Raw genomic sequence first — 15,715 nt, 5'->3', positions numbered from 1 at the left:
AAGCCAATCAGAGAGCAGCTAGTTGCTCCCATAACAGACACTTCACTATTACACCAGTGGACACATCTTGCCTATCCAGCCAGTTGTGTGGCTTGCAGGGTCCACTCCTGGTTAAGTCTTTTCTTCTCCAACAGGCTGTATAGCATTTTCCAGCACTATGGACGCTGGTCAGCAGGGAGAAGGTTTCCAGCCCAGTTCTCACTTGATTTTCCAGTGTCCTGCAACCAAAGCTCAGTTGCCTATCTTGTCCACAGACAGAGATTCTCCCTCCACACCCGGAGCCTGCTTTGCAGATGAGTGCCACTCAGCACAAATTTGTATAAATGTGGAGTAATAAGCATACTGTATATTTATAATATACTATGATAATAACTGAATGGTAATTATAGACCAACACTCACCAATATTCATTCATGCCACTAATTACTGACCCATGTGGAAGTGTAGCTTTCATATCCTAGACCAGAAGTCTAGATAGGCCGGTGGGTTGGATTTTGCCTACCAATATTTATTTTTTATTTGTTTTTGATGTAGATGTTTCATGTAGACCAGGTTGGCTTTGAGCTTGCTATGTAGCTGAGGATGACCTTGAACTCCTGATCAACATGCCTCTGCCTAGAGGAGTATTGGGATTACAGGAATGTGCCACCACACTTGGTACGTTTTACTAATTTCTTATTATACACGGGTGAGTACAATCCCAGAAGGGAATGAACAGTCAGCAGTCACCAAGGAATGAATTCTGCGGTCCCCAAACCCTTGTTCTTTGGATCATCACACTCGGTTGAGCTTACGACACCAGAAGAGATTCAACAGGACGAACCATTTCATTCCTTTTTCTCAGAAAAACATCCTGAAGGGACCATGCGAGATTCCAGGGTCTCTTGTTCAAGACTGAACCATTTGGGTACAGCTTGATAGGAAAAACAGATGCTGAGCCATGCATCGATGGGATACATTTCTTTGCTGTATAAAATCCCACAGCTGTCTCGGATGCCATCGAGGTCCCTGCCAACATCTGGAACAGGGCTGTTAGCCTCTATATGCCAGCATTTCCCGTGGTTTCAAGCCAAGTGCTCTTTTCTTGCTTTCCCACCTCTTTCACTGCACTGGTCTCAGCCTACGGCACAGACTGCCAGTCACAGAGTGCACGTGGCCGGGGATGCCTCATGGCCGCAACATCCACGGCTCAGGGAAGCCGGGCACAGCCTGGGCAGAAGGCAGTGGGCCTCACACCCTGCCCTTCCTGTAGATGCCACCAAGGGCAGGTGTTTGGGCCTGAAAAACTCCAGGATGGGATCTGGGAGGTGGAGGAGGCTGGTGTCTGTTAACGCTGAGGCCCTGGCTGCAGGGCACATGAGGAAGAGTCTGCTTTGTAGCCGAGGCTCCCGTTATTGATGTGCTGCATTAGTAAATCAAGAGATACACTGCTCGAGCGGCCGGCTAAGGAGCCTCCCGGGACTGAGATGAGACTGACTGCCAAAGTGACAGGCCACAGAAAATCCACCTAGGGAGCCTCTTCTTGGGGGCAATTTGAGTTTCCCTGGCCAAAGAAAGAGGGGAGAAGACACTAGGCACTCTGGCTCTCTTCCTGGGTATAGAGGACCTTATTCAGCCTTATAGGCTGAGTATTATTTAGCCTCAAAAAGGAAGGTAATTCTGATGTACCAACAGGTAAATCTTGAAGACATTATGCAGAGTGAAATAAACTGGTCACAAAAGGACAAGCTTATATATGATTTCACCAAGTTTTGGAGGTAGTGAATGTCCTTCATTCCACGGAACCTGAAAAGGGTGAATGTGGTATTTTCTGCCCTTCTCTGTCTATTTTGATGCACTGGAGAAAATTTGTCACCATTAGCCTTGTGACCACAAGGCAGCTGCTTTACCTCCTTGGGCCTCGGTCTCCTGATTATGACACCTCTCAGGCTACCAGATGTTGGGGTACAGTCTCTCCATAGGAAGGCCTCACTGAATGTTGGCTTTTGTGTCCTTTGAGGCAGGGCCTTGCTATGCAGCCCAGACTGGCCATGAATTCAGGATCATCCTGTCTGTCTCCAAAGTGCTGGGATCCCAGGTGAGCACACCATACCCGGATCTGAACGGCTCGTCTTTTAAAAAACTTACTTCTATTTTATGTGTGTGTGTGGGTGTGTGCGCATTCCCACGTGCGTGCCACTGCACACGTGCGGAGGTCCCGGGACAACTTCGGGATGTTGGTCCTCCTCCTGCCACTTTGATTGAGACAGGGATCTCGCGTGCTGGCTGCTGGGAAGGCCGGATGAGCTGGCCCACGAGCTTTGGGATTCTCCCGACCCTGACTCACATGGCTACAGACGCACCGCGACGGCGGACGTGCGGGGGGCCCCCTTCCGCCTGGCCTTTATGTGGGTGCCGGGGACCTGAGCTCCGGTCAACAGGCTTGCAAAGGCAATGCCTTTGAGCACTGAGCCCCTCTCCCCAGGCCTGGAACACTGACTTACACAGAAAACCACGTGTAGGACGGAGGCAATTCCGTTCGTTTTAAATGAATGCCTGATTTTCATTGGCGTCATTTCTTCCTAGCAATCGGGAACCCCCTGCTGTGCTCAGCACAGGAAACAAAATGAAGTGGCACCGGGACAAATTATTTCCCTTCTCTTAGTCCTTCCACTTGTCACATGCACAGGATAAAATCAGCAGTTCCTGAAGCCTGTGTAAAGACCTGCCTCACAACTGCTGTCCCCCTGAAGCACGTTAATAAACTCAGGTTTCTGGGACCCTACAGGGTTCCTAGAGCTACGGAGGGCGCACCGACGGGCATTTTGAGAGCTCTGCAGGTAACATTGGTTAGTGCCGGGTGTCCGGTCCACAATTAGGTGGTCACCAGAGACCTTTCCAGGGCTGACAATGGTTCTGTATGTTGGCCTCATCTGCGAATTCCCTGAACGCTTTGACAAAGACCTTTGTCTAGGATCCACCCCTAGGAAGGCTTAATTGGTCTGACAGGTCCCAGGCACAGAGGGGTTTTAAGTGCGTGCCCAGGGGATTCAAATGTGCAGGGACTTGGAAACAATCTAGAATAGTCGTTCATGTCTTCAACCACATGAGAGTCAGGCAGGAAGCTGTGGAGCTGAGGTGGCCGGGCCCCAGACTGAGTTGCTGGGTTAGTACTTGTGGGGTACAGCTGAGAAAGTGACACTCCTAACAAGTTCCTTGCCGATGTTGCTTGGGTTGGAGACCGTATTTTTTTTTTTTTTTTTCTGAGGTAGGGTCTCATTCTGGCCCAGGCTGACCTGGAACTCACTATGTAGTGTCAGGGAGGCCTCGAACTCATGGCGATTCTCTTACCTCTGCCTCCCCAGTGCTGGGATTAAAGGCGTGCGCCACCACGTCTGGTTTAGGAGACAGCATTTTTGAGTTTTGCTGTTCTAGAGCTTTCTATCCACGATTACTTAATAGCAGAGGCATCGCTTGGGAGCGTGTGAGGAAAGCCGAATCTAGGACTCGTGGAATGGGTCTGCAGTGTGACGTATGTGCCCAGTGGAGCCTGCTAAGCACTCTTCAAGAGCAGCTCTGCTTTCTGTCCTTTCTTCAAATCCAAGAGGTGGGGGGAGGGCTGCCCAGGAGGCATTGGATCTCAAGCAGGAAAGAAAGCCCCTTGTGCTGGTGGGGAGGGAGCTGAGGCCCAGCACTGCGAGACAGAAGCAAACAGGGCAGCCTGGGCGCACAGGCCCAGGTGACGGCAGGAAGGGGCGACTCACCTTGGCGTGGTTGTAAATATCCACACAGTTGTCGGTGTTGATGCTTTTTGCACAAATGATCTCACAATGTCGCTGCAGAGCCTCCAGCTGGAAAAACTTGGCAGCAGACAGAAGCTAGAAGCCATGAAAAGAGCACGTGAAGAGGTGGAGCTGGGAGGAATGGGAGCCTAGAGAAGGCACCCTCACGGGGTGCCCCGGAGGGTCCAGATGGAAAGGCTGGAGTATGCTGTGGGCGTAAAGTAACACCCAGGGTGAACAAGGCCTGGTGTTGGCGCTCTACTGTGGAGTCCGACCTGGGCAGGTCAACCCCAGCAGTAAGGGGGGGCTATAATACCTAGCGAGGTGGATGCCACGGCTCCCCTCCCTGGACGTGCTGTCCAGGTCTCCATTCCAAAGTCACTCTCCACAGCAACCTCCCAGCCCACACCAACTCAGAGGGCCTCCCTCCTGCTGTCCCTGGCTCTGGCTTCCAAAGTCAGAAGCCACGTGCCACTATGTCTTCTTGCCGGAGTTCATGAGGGCAGGGTCTTCTTCCTGTTGGACTATTGCCACGCGCGCCCTGGCCTGAAGTCAGTGAGGGGCCCATGGGAGGCTCCTACATGTATCCTGAAAGTGATAGGCACTGGGGAAGGGAGCCAGAGTACCCCAGGGCTGGAAAGGGGAAGGGGAGATGGGGGTGGAACAGCTGATATTTATCATGTGATCCATGTGATTTATTCAGTTAAAATATTTTTTTTCCTTTTTTTTTGAGACAGTCCCAGCTGTCCTGTAACTTTCTAGTCCAGGCAGACCTGGAACTGAGGCGGTCTTCCTACCTCTGCTTCCCTAGTGCTGGGATAAACAGGCTTATGAGCTACCCAACTCTGCTGTGTTTTAAATGGTCCATTCATTTGTCTCCATGAAATTCCTCACTGAATGGGGCGCGGGGGATTCTGGGTGGGCAAATGTGTCCCTGTGCTGTGAGGAGGGTATACCCGAAATCCATGGCATAGAAGCTCTGGGCTTAACCCTCTGATTTTGCTCGATGGGTCTCTCTTCTCTGGCTGTTCATCTAGGACCTTTATCATGCCCTTTCTGTTTTTAAGAACTTATTTATTTATTCGCATGCAGAGCTGAGGGAGAGAGAATGAATGAGTGAATAGGCATGCCAGGGTTTCTAGCCACTGCAGACAAACTCCAGACACATGCGCCACTTTGTGCATCTGGCTTCACACTGAGTACTGGGGCATCGAATCCAGGCCATTAGGCTTTGCAGGCAAGCCCCTTAATAGCTGAACCATCTCTCCAGCCCTATCAGATCCTTTCTAACTTTCTTATGTTGATTTTTTTTTAAAAAATATTTATTTATTTGAGAGAGGGATAGATAGAGAATGAATGGACACACCAGACCCGCCAGCCAATGAAAACAAACTTCAGACATGTGCCACCTTGTGCATCTGGTTTACGTGGGTCCTGGGGAATCAAACCTGGGTGCCTTAACTACTAAGCCTTCTCTCCAGCCCTCATAAACATTTTTAATTTTTACATTTTAAAAATTAAAATAGGGCTGCAGAGATGACTTAGTGGTAAAGGCACTTGCCTGCAAAACCAAAGGACCCAGGTGGCGCATGTGTCTGGACTTCATTTGCAGTGGCTGGAGGCTCTGGTGTGCCCATTCTCTCTCTCACATAAAAAATATTTAAAACATAAATACTTTAAAAATGTTTACAAAGGAGCTTGTGTGTTCAGCCTGCTACCTGGAAGATAAATACTGGAACAAGAACCCAGAGACATAAAGTTCACAAGTGACATCTGGGAGGATGGGCAGGGTCAGTAGAGTAAGGAGATGGGACAAATAGGTCACCTGGTGGCTACAGACTCCTGCAGCATTCACTAGGGGTAAGCACACTTATCAGTGCCTTATAAACAGACGTTTAACAAATTCTCTTAAACTCAGTGTATGGCCGCTTTACAGGCAAGGAAATGGAGGCACGCAGGGGTCAAATAACCTGTTTCTGGGCCTTGAGAGAGTGGCTAGTGGGATTCCAGCTTCCCATGGATGTAATTCTTTTACCAACCACAAGAGGGAGCAGGTTGTCTAGGAAGCTTTCAGAAGGCCTTGTTAAAGGTTCAACTTTGCTGGTGCCATGCCAACTTCTCAGTGAACTCACCCCCTCCCAAACCAGTGAAGATTGGCTTCCATCTGGGTCTCCCGGTACATCTGGCCTCCAGGGAAGGATTCCCTGGAGAATCTGTCCTGCTTGGGAGGACCACAGAGCCAAGGTGGGGTGGGTTTCATGGGAGTAAGGGGGAATCACAGAGCCAGGCAGAAGCATGAAGTTAGGGAGAATCAGTCACGGAGTCAGGGAGGGCTCCCAGAATCCAGAAGGACTATGGAGCTAGGGTCTCAGGGTCAGGAAGGACCACGGATCTAGGGAGGACTGTGAAGTCAGGGAAGATCACCGAGATGTAGAGGACCCTCGATGCAAGGCCTCTGTCTAGAGCAAGTCAAACACCGATTCTCCAGACACTGCCCAGACAGCCATGACCACATCAGCCAACGTTCCGCATCAGCTTACCTCCATGATTTCGTTGTTCTTAATGAGAAGTGACTCTGGGCCACCATAGTAGAGATACTGCATGACAAGCTAGAAGGAAGAGGACACAGTAAGTGCAGACTTTACACACATCGTTTGAAAAGTCCACCCTTGTGAACGTCGCTCTGCTCTGCCTGATGGGGAAAGTTCCATCTGAACAGGTTCTCCTGAGGGTCCTGGTGGTTTTTAGCCTCTGGTTCTGTACTATCCACATGGCTGAATTATACACCTTAAGCTTGACTCCACACAACTCCACTGGAGGATAACAGCCAAGGGAACTCCCATCCCATCAGGCGGCTAGTACAGCTTCCATATCCTGCCCCGGAAGGATACTGTCTTAAGACCATGGCTCACTCTAACTCAAAACTCCCTTGAGGCTGGAGGGATGGCTTAGCGGTTAAGATGTTTGCCTGCAAAGCCAAAGGACCCGGGTTCGATTCCCCAGAACCGACGTTAGCCAGATGCACGAGGGGGGTGCATGTGTCTGGAGTTCGTTTGCAGTGGCTGGAGGCCCTGGAGTGCTCATTCTCCCTCTCTCCCTCTCTCTGTCAAATAAATAAATAAAGATAAGACATTGAAAAAAACCCCTCCCTTGAGGTCCCAGCGGGCCACTCTGGGCATCACACTCTGATGATGGCAACGTCACAAGACCCCAGATGAAGCTGTGTGAGGTGACAGGGCTGTGTCCACTGGTGGCAGCATGAACAGTTCGCACCAGGCTGTCCTTTGTCATGTGACTCCTGACGTCTGAATCGTGTGTGAAGTTCCAAGGTTTTGCAAACGGAGATCCCGTGAATGGAGCGGGGCGCACGGATGGGCCTGAACCCAGTGTCTCCCGTGCCTCCCATGACAACCGAGGGCTCTTTTGTGGGAGGAACATAAGTCCTCTTCACTTTGCCCTGTTCTCCTCTACTCGTCCACCTACCTGGCCAGCTGGCTTTCCCTGCCTGGAGCCAGGGCGCTGGGTGTGCACACTGCTCACATCTTGTGAGGTATAAAATGAGGAGCTTGGACTGTGTTGCCCTGTGGCTCCCTTCGGGCTCTGACCGTCTGTGGCCAATGCAGAACAGTGGTTGGTTAAGAGCCAGGACCCTGAAGATGACCTGCCTTAGTATTTGATCCAGCTCTGCTGTTTTAAAAGTTACGTGGTGGGGCTGGAGAGATAGCTTAGCGGTTAAGCACTTGCCTGTGAAGCCTGAGGACCCTGGTTCGAAGCTCGACTCCCCAGGACCCACGTTAGCCAGATGCACAAGGGGGCGCACGCACCTGGAAGTTCGTCTGCAGTGGCTGGAGGCCCTGGTTGTGCCCATTCTCTTTCTCTCACTCTCTATCTGCTTCTTTCTCTCTGTCTGTCGCTCTCAAATAAATAAATTAAAAAAAAATTTAAAAGTTGCATGGTGGCCTGGAGAGATGTCTTAGTGGTTAAGACACTTGCCTGTAAAGCCGAAGGATCCATGTTTGATTCCCCAGATCCCACATAAGCCAGACACACAAGGTGACACATGTGCACAAGGTGTCACACATGTCTGGAGTTCAACTATAGTGGCTGGAGGCCCTGGTGCGTCAGTTCTCTCTCTCTCGCTCGCTTGCTCTTGCTCTCTCTCATAAAAAAAAAAGGGCCAGTCTGTTGGGCTTGCCTCAAAAAAAAAAAAAAATCTAAAACAAAGTGGGGTGGATCAGAATAAAGTGTGACTCTGTTTGCCTTGGTTTCATCATCTGTGAAATGGGTATCTTGCTTACCACACGGGGCAAAGGCGGATCAAATGAGCAAACTCAGAGGGGCGTCTGCTGCAGGCAAGTGCTCAGTAAGTGCTCACTCCTGAATGTTCTCTTAGGTGGGAATCTTTCAATGAGCTTGCACCACACACTGCTAGTTCTCACCAGGCCACTGGAGATGATGTGCAATTGTTTTCGACATACCCTTTGTCTTTGGATAGCTAAAATAATGGCTTTAGGAACATTTATGCAGCTTTACTAGAACAACACATACCTTTTAAAGACATGTGTGGTTCAGTGGTTTTTAGCACAGACACCCTGTTTTACAATCACCACCACAGTAGAATTTTGGAACCTTTTTCTACTGATTGGCTGTTACTTTATCCTTTCAATAGCCAGCTCTGACAACCACCATGGAATTACTTAGTCTGGATTCATTATGCAGCCTAGGCTGGTCTTGAGCTCTTGACAAACCTCCTGCCTCAGCCTCTTAAGTGCTGGGATGGATGAGAGGTGTGTACCATCCCACCTGGCTCATGTGCACAGTTTACATATAAACACGCCTCCTATGTCTGAGTCTCTCTTGCATTGACTTTTTTTTGTGTGTGTGGGTGACCACGCATGCTTGAGAGGTGCTACTGACTTCATCAAGACCTGGCAAAGTGACTGCATCGTTTCCCCTCCCCCTCATACCCTGGGCAGGGTGTGGGATGGTGGTGGTGGGGGGGGGAGAGGGTGAATCATAAGTATCTGAAATACCCTGTCAGCAAATTGGTCATATTAAAATAAATTTACTTCTTTAGCCCCTCTCCGTTATAAAGGCCAAACCAATAATAATAAGGGTCGCCATAATATCTGTCCCCAACATGGGTTTTCCATTTACAAAGCACTTTCCTATCACGTTGCCTCATTTCTTCAAGGTTGAGGCACGGATTGAAATTGCTGTACTGGCTGGCGGGAGATCCTGAGGCTAATGGAACTTAAATTGGACTGTCCCAGGCCTCGTCCAGATAGGCTTCCAGAGCAAGCGTTTTCTGTTAAGTGGGTGAAATGAGCCCTTATTAGGCCGAATGGCCTGTGGACGGAGCTGTTTTTCTTGGCAGCTGCCAGCCTGTGCAAGGTGGGAACGTGAATGATGTTCACAGCCTGGTGGAGGCCCTGGCTCCAGGTGCAGCCTCAATGCCCCTCCCCTCCCGCCCCCTCCCCCCGCCCCCTCCCCCCGCTGCTGCAGGTGGGATGTTAAACAGCCCTGGGGGGGGGGGGACCCTACACAATCTCAATTATTCATATTCTGCCAGCCGGCATGGGAAGTACACAGGCCCTGGGGAACCTCCTTGTGGGTCCGATTCAGCCTTCCCTGGCCTATCTCAAGCCACAAATGAGGCTTTTCTTCTTTTATGGGGGAAGGCCTGGGGGGGGGGGGGGAGTTAGCAAAGACGAGTCTCCAGGGTCTGGTAAATCTTCCCTGCTCATTACAGGAACTCGAGACTAATGTGGCCAGGAAACCTACGTCCTTCTAATGACATTACAGGCTTGGGAAATCCCTCCGAGGCTGGCCTTTCCCACATAAGGCTCAGCCCGCTGAGCAAACATTTACTAAGTGCCTACTTGGAGCCAAGATCTTATTACACGAACTTTCCCAATGAAGCTTGGGCTTAATGGTCCCGGGGAAGCTTTTGGAAGTGCGCATGCGTGCACTTTTCCATGCTCCACGCTGCATTGGTCCCCGATGATTTCCTCCGGGTCTGGGTGACTTCGGAGCGGGCGCACATGCTCACAGGAGGGAGGAAGTGAAGGGGCTGGGTCTTATCTGAGCCTCAGCTAGGACAGCTCAGGCCTTGTCTTTCCACGAGCTCCCTTGCAGGGCATCTGAAGGAGGTCAACAGCAGGACAGGCAGCAGCGCCCTTGGGAGTGGGGATCCCAGGCCAGCATCCCAGCCACCAGTGGAGCTCTTGCTGGAAGTGTGGACTGTCACGTCTACAGAATCGAGCTTTAGGAGCGGGCTCCGGGAGTGTGCATTGAACATGTGTTCTGTGTTTTCACAAGCATCCTAGCCATCTCCTGGGGATTCAGATCCCTGCTAATGTGCCAACAGCACCAGTTCCTCCTGGGAGACTGGGAGGCATTAGCAGACTCAAGGCTGCGCCTCACCCTGAGATCCCAATTTCATGGGTCTGATGCGTGGACCGGACATTCACAGGGGATTTAAAATATTATTTATTAGAGAGAGACAGAGAGGTGCCAGGGCCTCCAGCCACTGCAAGAGAACTCCACACGCGTGTGCCACCTTCTGAATGTGGCTTACATGGGTCCAGGGGAATCGAACCTGGGTCCCTAGGCTTCACAGGCAAGCACCTGAACTGCTAATCCATCTCTCTATCCCCGTCAGGGGTTGGGGGGGGATTTTTAAAGCTTCCCAGTGGGTTCCACTGTGCAGATGAGGCTGAGGAACACTGGCCTTTGAGCCTTCCACACAGGGAGTGCTTAGGAAATGTGAACTTTATTTATTATTATTATTTGTAGTATGATTCCTATTAAGAAAGGACATTCCAGAACTAAGTGCCTCAGCTTTGCTATGAGACAGACTGGGTGCAAATGCTGGCTCTGTTTCTAAACAGGCCTGGGACTTTGGGCACACTTTTGACTGATTTTTTTTTCCCCCCTTTGGTTTTTCCAGGTAGGGTTTCACTCTAGTCCAGGCTGACCTGGAATTCACTCTGTAGTCTCAGGGTGGCCTTGAACTTACAACGACCTTCCTCCCTCTGCCTCCCAAGCGCTGACATGATAGTCTTCTTCACATGTGCTCACTCTCTGCTTGGAATGTTCCAGTCCCCCTCCTTCAGTGCTGAGCTTGGCTTTGGTTGTCCAGCTCTGCCCTGGCCTTTGATTTCTTGGCTCCACACTGCTCCTCCAGGAAGCTGTGTCACTGTCCCTGGTCTGAGCCGCGGCACAGCCCACTGGCTGTGGACGAGTGTTCTCTCTCTAGAGCACCCCGCGGTACGCTGTACCTCATGCCTCGGGGCCCCTTGGCCTCGACAGGCGTAGCCGGACTGCAGCTGGGGTGTGGCTGGACAGCATTCAGCTTCACGCAGCCGAAAATAGCTATGAATGTGGCCCAACGCAGTATCGTGAGCTTGCCTGGAACATGAGTATTTCTGAGCGACTCGTGTGTGTGTGTGTGTGTGTGTGTGTGCGGTTCTCGAGCGTGAACCTTGTCAGTGACTGTCATGTTGTAATGGCCAGAAGGCTGGGTGTGGGCTGGGGAGGTGGCTCAGCCGGGGAAAGGCACTTGCTACAAGCAGGAAGGGCCTAAGATTTCCCAGGACCCATGTAAACGTCTGGGTGTGGCCACACACGTCTACAACCTGAGTCCTATGGGGAGTGGACCAAAGATCACCGAGTCTTGGGAAAACGAGAGCTCTTCGTTCAGAGAGCGACTCTGTCTCCGGGAAATATTGGATGAGAAAGGCAACTGGCATTCTCCTCAGGTCTCCATGTGTGCACAGTCATGTGCATCTGAACATGCATACACCCCCTCATACACGCCTGCTCCAGACTATAAGTCTTTGGGATAGGGTATTCCTTACACTTAAGTCGCCCATCCCCAGCCCTGAGCCAGGCCAGGGGCAGTCAGTGACTGCCTCACAGCCGAGGGCTGGGAGTGAGTGGGAAGGCCAGTGAGCGTGAGACCAAGCTCGGTGCAGGGGCATCTCAGGTGCTGGGCACCAGGCCGAGGTTCCGGAGGGCTGCCCCAGGGCTCACCTGGAAGATGGGGTATTTCACGTAGCCAATCTCTATGCAGGTGCTGTCATTGGTGGGCTTGCTGGAGAGGAGCGCCTTGAACCTGAACAAGACACACAGGAGGATCAAAAGACTCCTCCTCGCTCCCACGGCTTGCCCCAAACACCCCAACTCTGAAGCATCGCAAGGATCCAGCAGCTGGTGTCTTCATCAAAAATCTAAGGATGATGCTTGAACTCATCCTTCCTTAGACTAGCCAAGGAACAGGTGGCCTTTAAAACCCATCTACCGGGCTGGAGAGATGGCTTAGCGGTTAAGCGCTTGCCTGTGAAGCCTAAGGACCCCGGTTCGAGGCTCGGTTCCCCAGGTCCCACGTTAGCCAGATGCACAAGGGGGTGCACGCGTCTGGAGTTCGTTTGCAGAGGCTGGAAGCCCTGGCGCACCCATTCTCTCTCTCTCTCCCTCTATCTGTCTTTCTCTCTGTGTCTGTCGCTCTCAAATAAATAAATAAATAAAAAATTAAAAAAAAAAACAAAAGCCATCTACCTTCCAGTACTACCGGCATAGAGCCACCGCTGCATGGCATCTGCCCAGAGCCCGGGCCCTGGCTGCCCGCTGGTCTGGTGCTGGGAGCTAGCTGTCTCTTCCTCACTCCTATCACACAAACTTTGCTCCCTGAAGGCAGGAACTTCAGCGGCTTATGTCTTTCAGGACCTGGTGCCCCCCCCACCCCACTCCGGCCCCTCCGGGCCTTCAACTCACACTCACTGACTTCTGGAAGGGACTTCCCAACCGCATCCTTCTGACTCGGATGCAAAGTCCCTCAAAGGTAGGGACTCCAACAGCGGAACACAGTAATTCTCAGCTCCCCAGCAAGAGGCTGAGGTTGTTCAGGGAATAAGCTAGGGCTGGGGAGACAGCTCGGTCAGTAAAGTGCTTGCCTGATGAGCCTCAGGGCTCAAGTTTGATCCCCAGAAACCATGTAAAAATGACAGGTGGGGCGGCAGTGCCAGGCAGGTAGAAACAGGAGGGTCGCTGGACTCCCTGGCCACCCAATCTAGCCTAATTGAGGCCAATGAGAGACCCTATTTTTTTATTTGAGAGAGACAGAGAGAGAGAGAGAGAGAGAGAGAGAGAGAGAGAGAGAGAGAGAGGGAGAGAGAGAGAGGGAGACAGAGAATGGACATACCATGGCCTCGAGCCACTGCAAATGAACTCTAGACATGCATGCATCACTTTGTACATCTGGCATATGTGGGTACCGGGGAATCGAACCTGGGTCCTTAAGGTGTGCACTAAACCATCTTTCCAACCCCAGAGACCCTATCTTAAAAAAACAAGAAAGGAAGAGGGTATTCCTGAGGATGACAGCTGAGGCTCTCCCCTGATTTTGACACCTGTGCCCACATGCATGTCCCCACATCCACACAACATACATGAATAAGGAAGGGACTAAACTAAGCTGTGTCTCTTCTTCTTCATTTTAAAACAGCAGCAGATTTACAGAAGAGCTGTAGGTAACGTAGGGAGGTTCTCATCCTTCCCCACATCCGGGGCCTTGGTATCGCAGGGAGACAAAGAACCCGATACCCTCTATCAGTCTGCTCATCTGTGGCTCCCAACCAGGAGCCACACAGGGAGAAAATCCTTTTCTTATGGTGGCCAAACAGACCTCAGGGTTTTGTGTTTGATTTTCGGGGAACAGGGAGGTGTTGAGATCCTAAGGGATCACCATTCCTTGGGCCAATTCATGGAATGAATCTACACTTCCAGGCTCGGGATCCTCTGGCTCCCCACTCCCATCTCTCATCTGTTTAGCTTCACTGTTCCCTGTGTGGATCCTGGACAATGTGGTTCTCCGCCGTCACCCAGGGTCAGTGTAAATGGAGAGGAGGAGATGGCAGTGCCAGAGCTCGCAGGGATGGTGAACAGTTTCTCTGTCTTTTTAAAAAAAAATTGTTTATTTTTATTTATTTATTTGAGAGCAACAGACAGAGACAGAAAGAAGGAGGGAGAAAGAGGGAGGAAGGGAGAGAGAAAGAGAGAGAGAGAGAGAGAGGGATTGAGATAGAGAGAGAGAGAGAGATAGAGAGAGAGGATGGGCACACCAGGACCTCTAGCCACTGCAAACAAACTCCAGACACGTGTGTCCCCTTGTGCATCTGGCTTACATGGGTCCTGGGGAATCGAGCCTCCAAACATGGTCTTTAGGCTTCACAGGCAAGCACTTAACTGGCTAAGCTATCTTTCCAGCCCTCTTTCTTTTTTATGATGCTGGGAATTGAAGCCATGGTTCTGCACATGCTAAACAAGTGCTCTACCGTTTTTCTGTGTGATACATTCATATGTTACTCCACAGTTAGGGAAAAGGAAGGTTAGGACCTAAGTATTATTTTTGGTGGCACCTGGAGAATAGATCTCTACAGAATGCCACATAAGGGGTCTTGAGTTATCCATTGCACAAGGGTGCTTGTCCACAAACTTCTGCCCCTACTTGTGGCAGGCTGCATAAAGAGGTACCCTGTATCTCGGCCCCTTGATTCTGAGAAGACGATCTGCCAGTCCAGGGAGGGTACCACCAACACTGAGCTCAGAAAAGCGATAATACACCAGTCATACCACCCACCTGCAAAACCAACCATACGCACCTTGGGGAGGCTGTGAATAGCAACACTTTGTGAGCATAGAACGGTCGTCCTTCTACCAGAAAGGTGACATCAGACATTTCCTTATTGTTAAGAAAATGAGGATCTAGAAGAGGAGCGAGGGAAAGGTAGGTTAGTGGAAAGAAGGGTGAAGTTTGGGTGCCTGTGGTGGAAAGGCCCGCGTGTTATTCATGGCGAGACGGGAGACAGACTCCGGCAGAGGATGCGCACGCCGCGCCACCCAGCTCGCCGCGGGAAACGGTCATTGCTTACTTGTGCTTAGAAGTGACCCTTCTCCACAGCAGATGCATCCCTGACCCCTGGACAGATGTCAGGGCCTTACTGCATCAAAAACCAAACACCTGCTGGGCATGATGGCTCACGCCTTTAATCCCAGCACTCGGGAGTCAGAGGTAGGAGGATCGCTGTGAGTTTGAGGCCACCCTGAGACTCCACAGTGAATTCCAGGACAGCCTGGGCTACAATGAGACCCTATCTCGAAAAACAAAAAACAAAACAAAACAAACAAACAAAAAAGCCAAACACCTGCCTGCATGGCTAAGAAGGCCACTGACCCCCCCTCCCCCCGTTCCGTGGCTTCTTCTTGGGGCTCAGTGATCCCTTCCCTGGTGGAAGAGCGATTGCCCTTGTCATGATGTTCTAGGTGATTTGAAACCCACCTCCTTCTCCAGCAAGGTCAATGATAAAGGAACCAGCGCCCCACCCTCATCTCCTGATAACATGCCAGGCCCTGTGCAGACTGGAAGATGTCACTCCACCCCCAGTGGAAGAAAACTGAGGCACACAATGCTCACAGCAACTTGCACAAGCCAGCGTCCGAACTTAGGCCCTCTGATTGAATGGCCCGCCTCATCACACACGAGGATTCTCCGCCACCTGCCGTGTTGGACTTGTTCAACTTGTTCAAGCCTGCAGTCAGCCCCACACTTCTGCTCCGTTAGGGAATTTTGCAACTTCCTGCTCTGCATTCCTGGTCAGTCCCCCGCCCGGGCACGGTAAAGCGGCTTCAGTCTGTGCCAAGGTCTTAGGCTAGGTTACCTGCCTGCCGGCTGACTTGAGCTCTAGTACTTGGGGCTGGCCTTTCAGACTACTTCCTGGGTGTCAGCACCCATGTTTTCTTTTGTTTTGTTCAAGGTAGGGTTTTACTCTAGCCCAGGCTGACCTGAAATTCACTATGTAGTCTCAGGGTGGCCTCGAACTCACGGTGATTCTCCTACCTCTGCTTCCAGAGTACTGGGGTTAGAGGCGTGTGCCACCATGCCCAGCACCACC

The 15,715-nt window shown here is 51.2% G+C and overlaps 1 protein-coding gene across 1 annotated transcript in view; it reads right to left on the bottom strand.

Annotated features, from left to right (window-relative positions):
- Btbd11 (BTB domain containing 11) overlaps nt 1-15,715 on the bottom strand; it is a 332,244-nt gene that overhangs the window by 1,666 nt on the left and 314,863 nt on the right. The window contains exons 13-16 of the mRNA XM_004650247.2: nt 14,426-14,528; nt 11,799-11,880; nt 6,302-6,370; nt 3,744-3,857 (exon numbers count right to left, since the gene is read on the bottom strand). Coding sequence (XP_004650304.1) covers nt 3,744-3,857; nt 6,302-6,370; nt 11,799-11,880; nt 14,426-14,528 — 368 coding nt within the window. The remainder of the gene's footprint in view (nt 1-3,743; nt 3,858-6,301; nt 6,371-11,798; nt 11,881-14,425; nt 14,529-15,715) is intronic.

Source organism: Jaculus jaculus, chromosome 6, assembly GCF_020740685.1.
Source record: "Jaculus jaculus isolate mJacJac1 chromosome 6, mJacJac1.mat.Y.cur, whole genome shotgun sequence".
Classification (NCBI taxonomy): Eukaryota; Metazoa; Chordata; class Mammalia; order Rodentia; family Dipodidae; genus Jaculus; species Jaculus jaculus.
The sequence above is the reverse complement of the archived record's forward strand: the minus strand, read 5'-3'. Positions and strand labels throughout refer to the sequence as shown.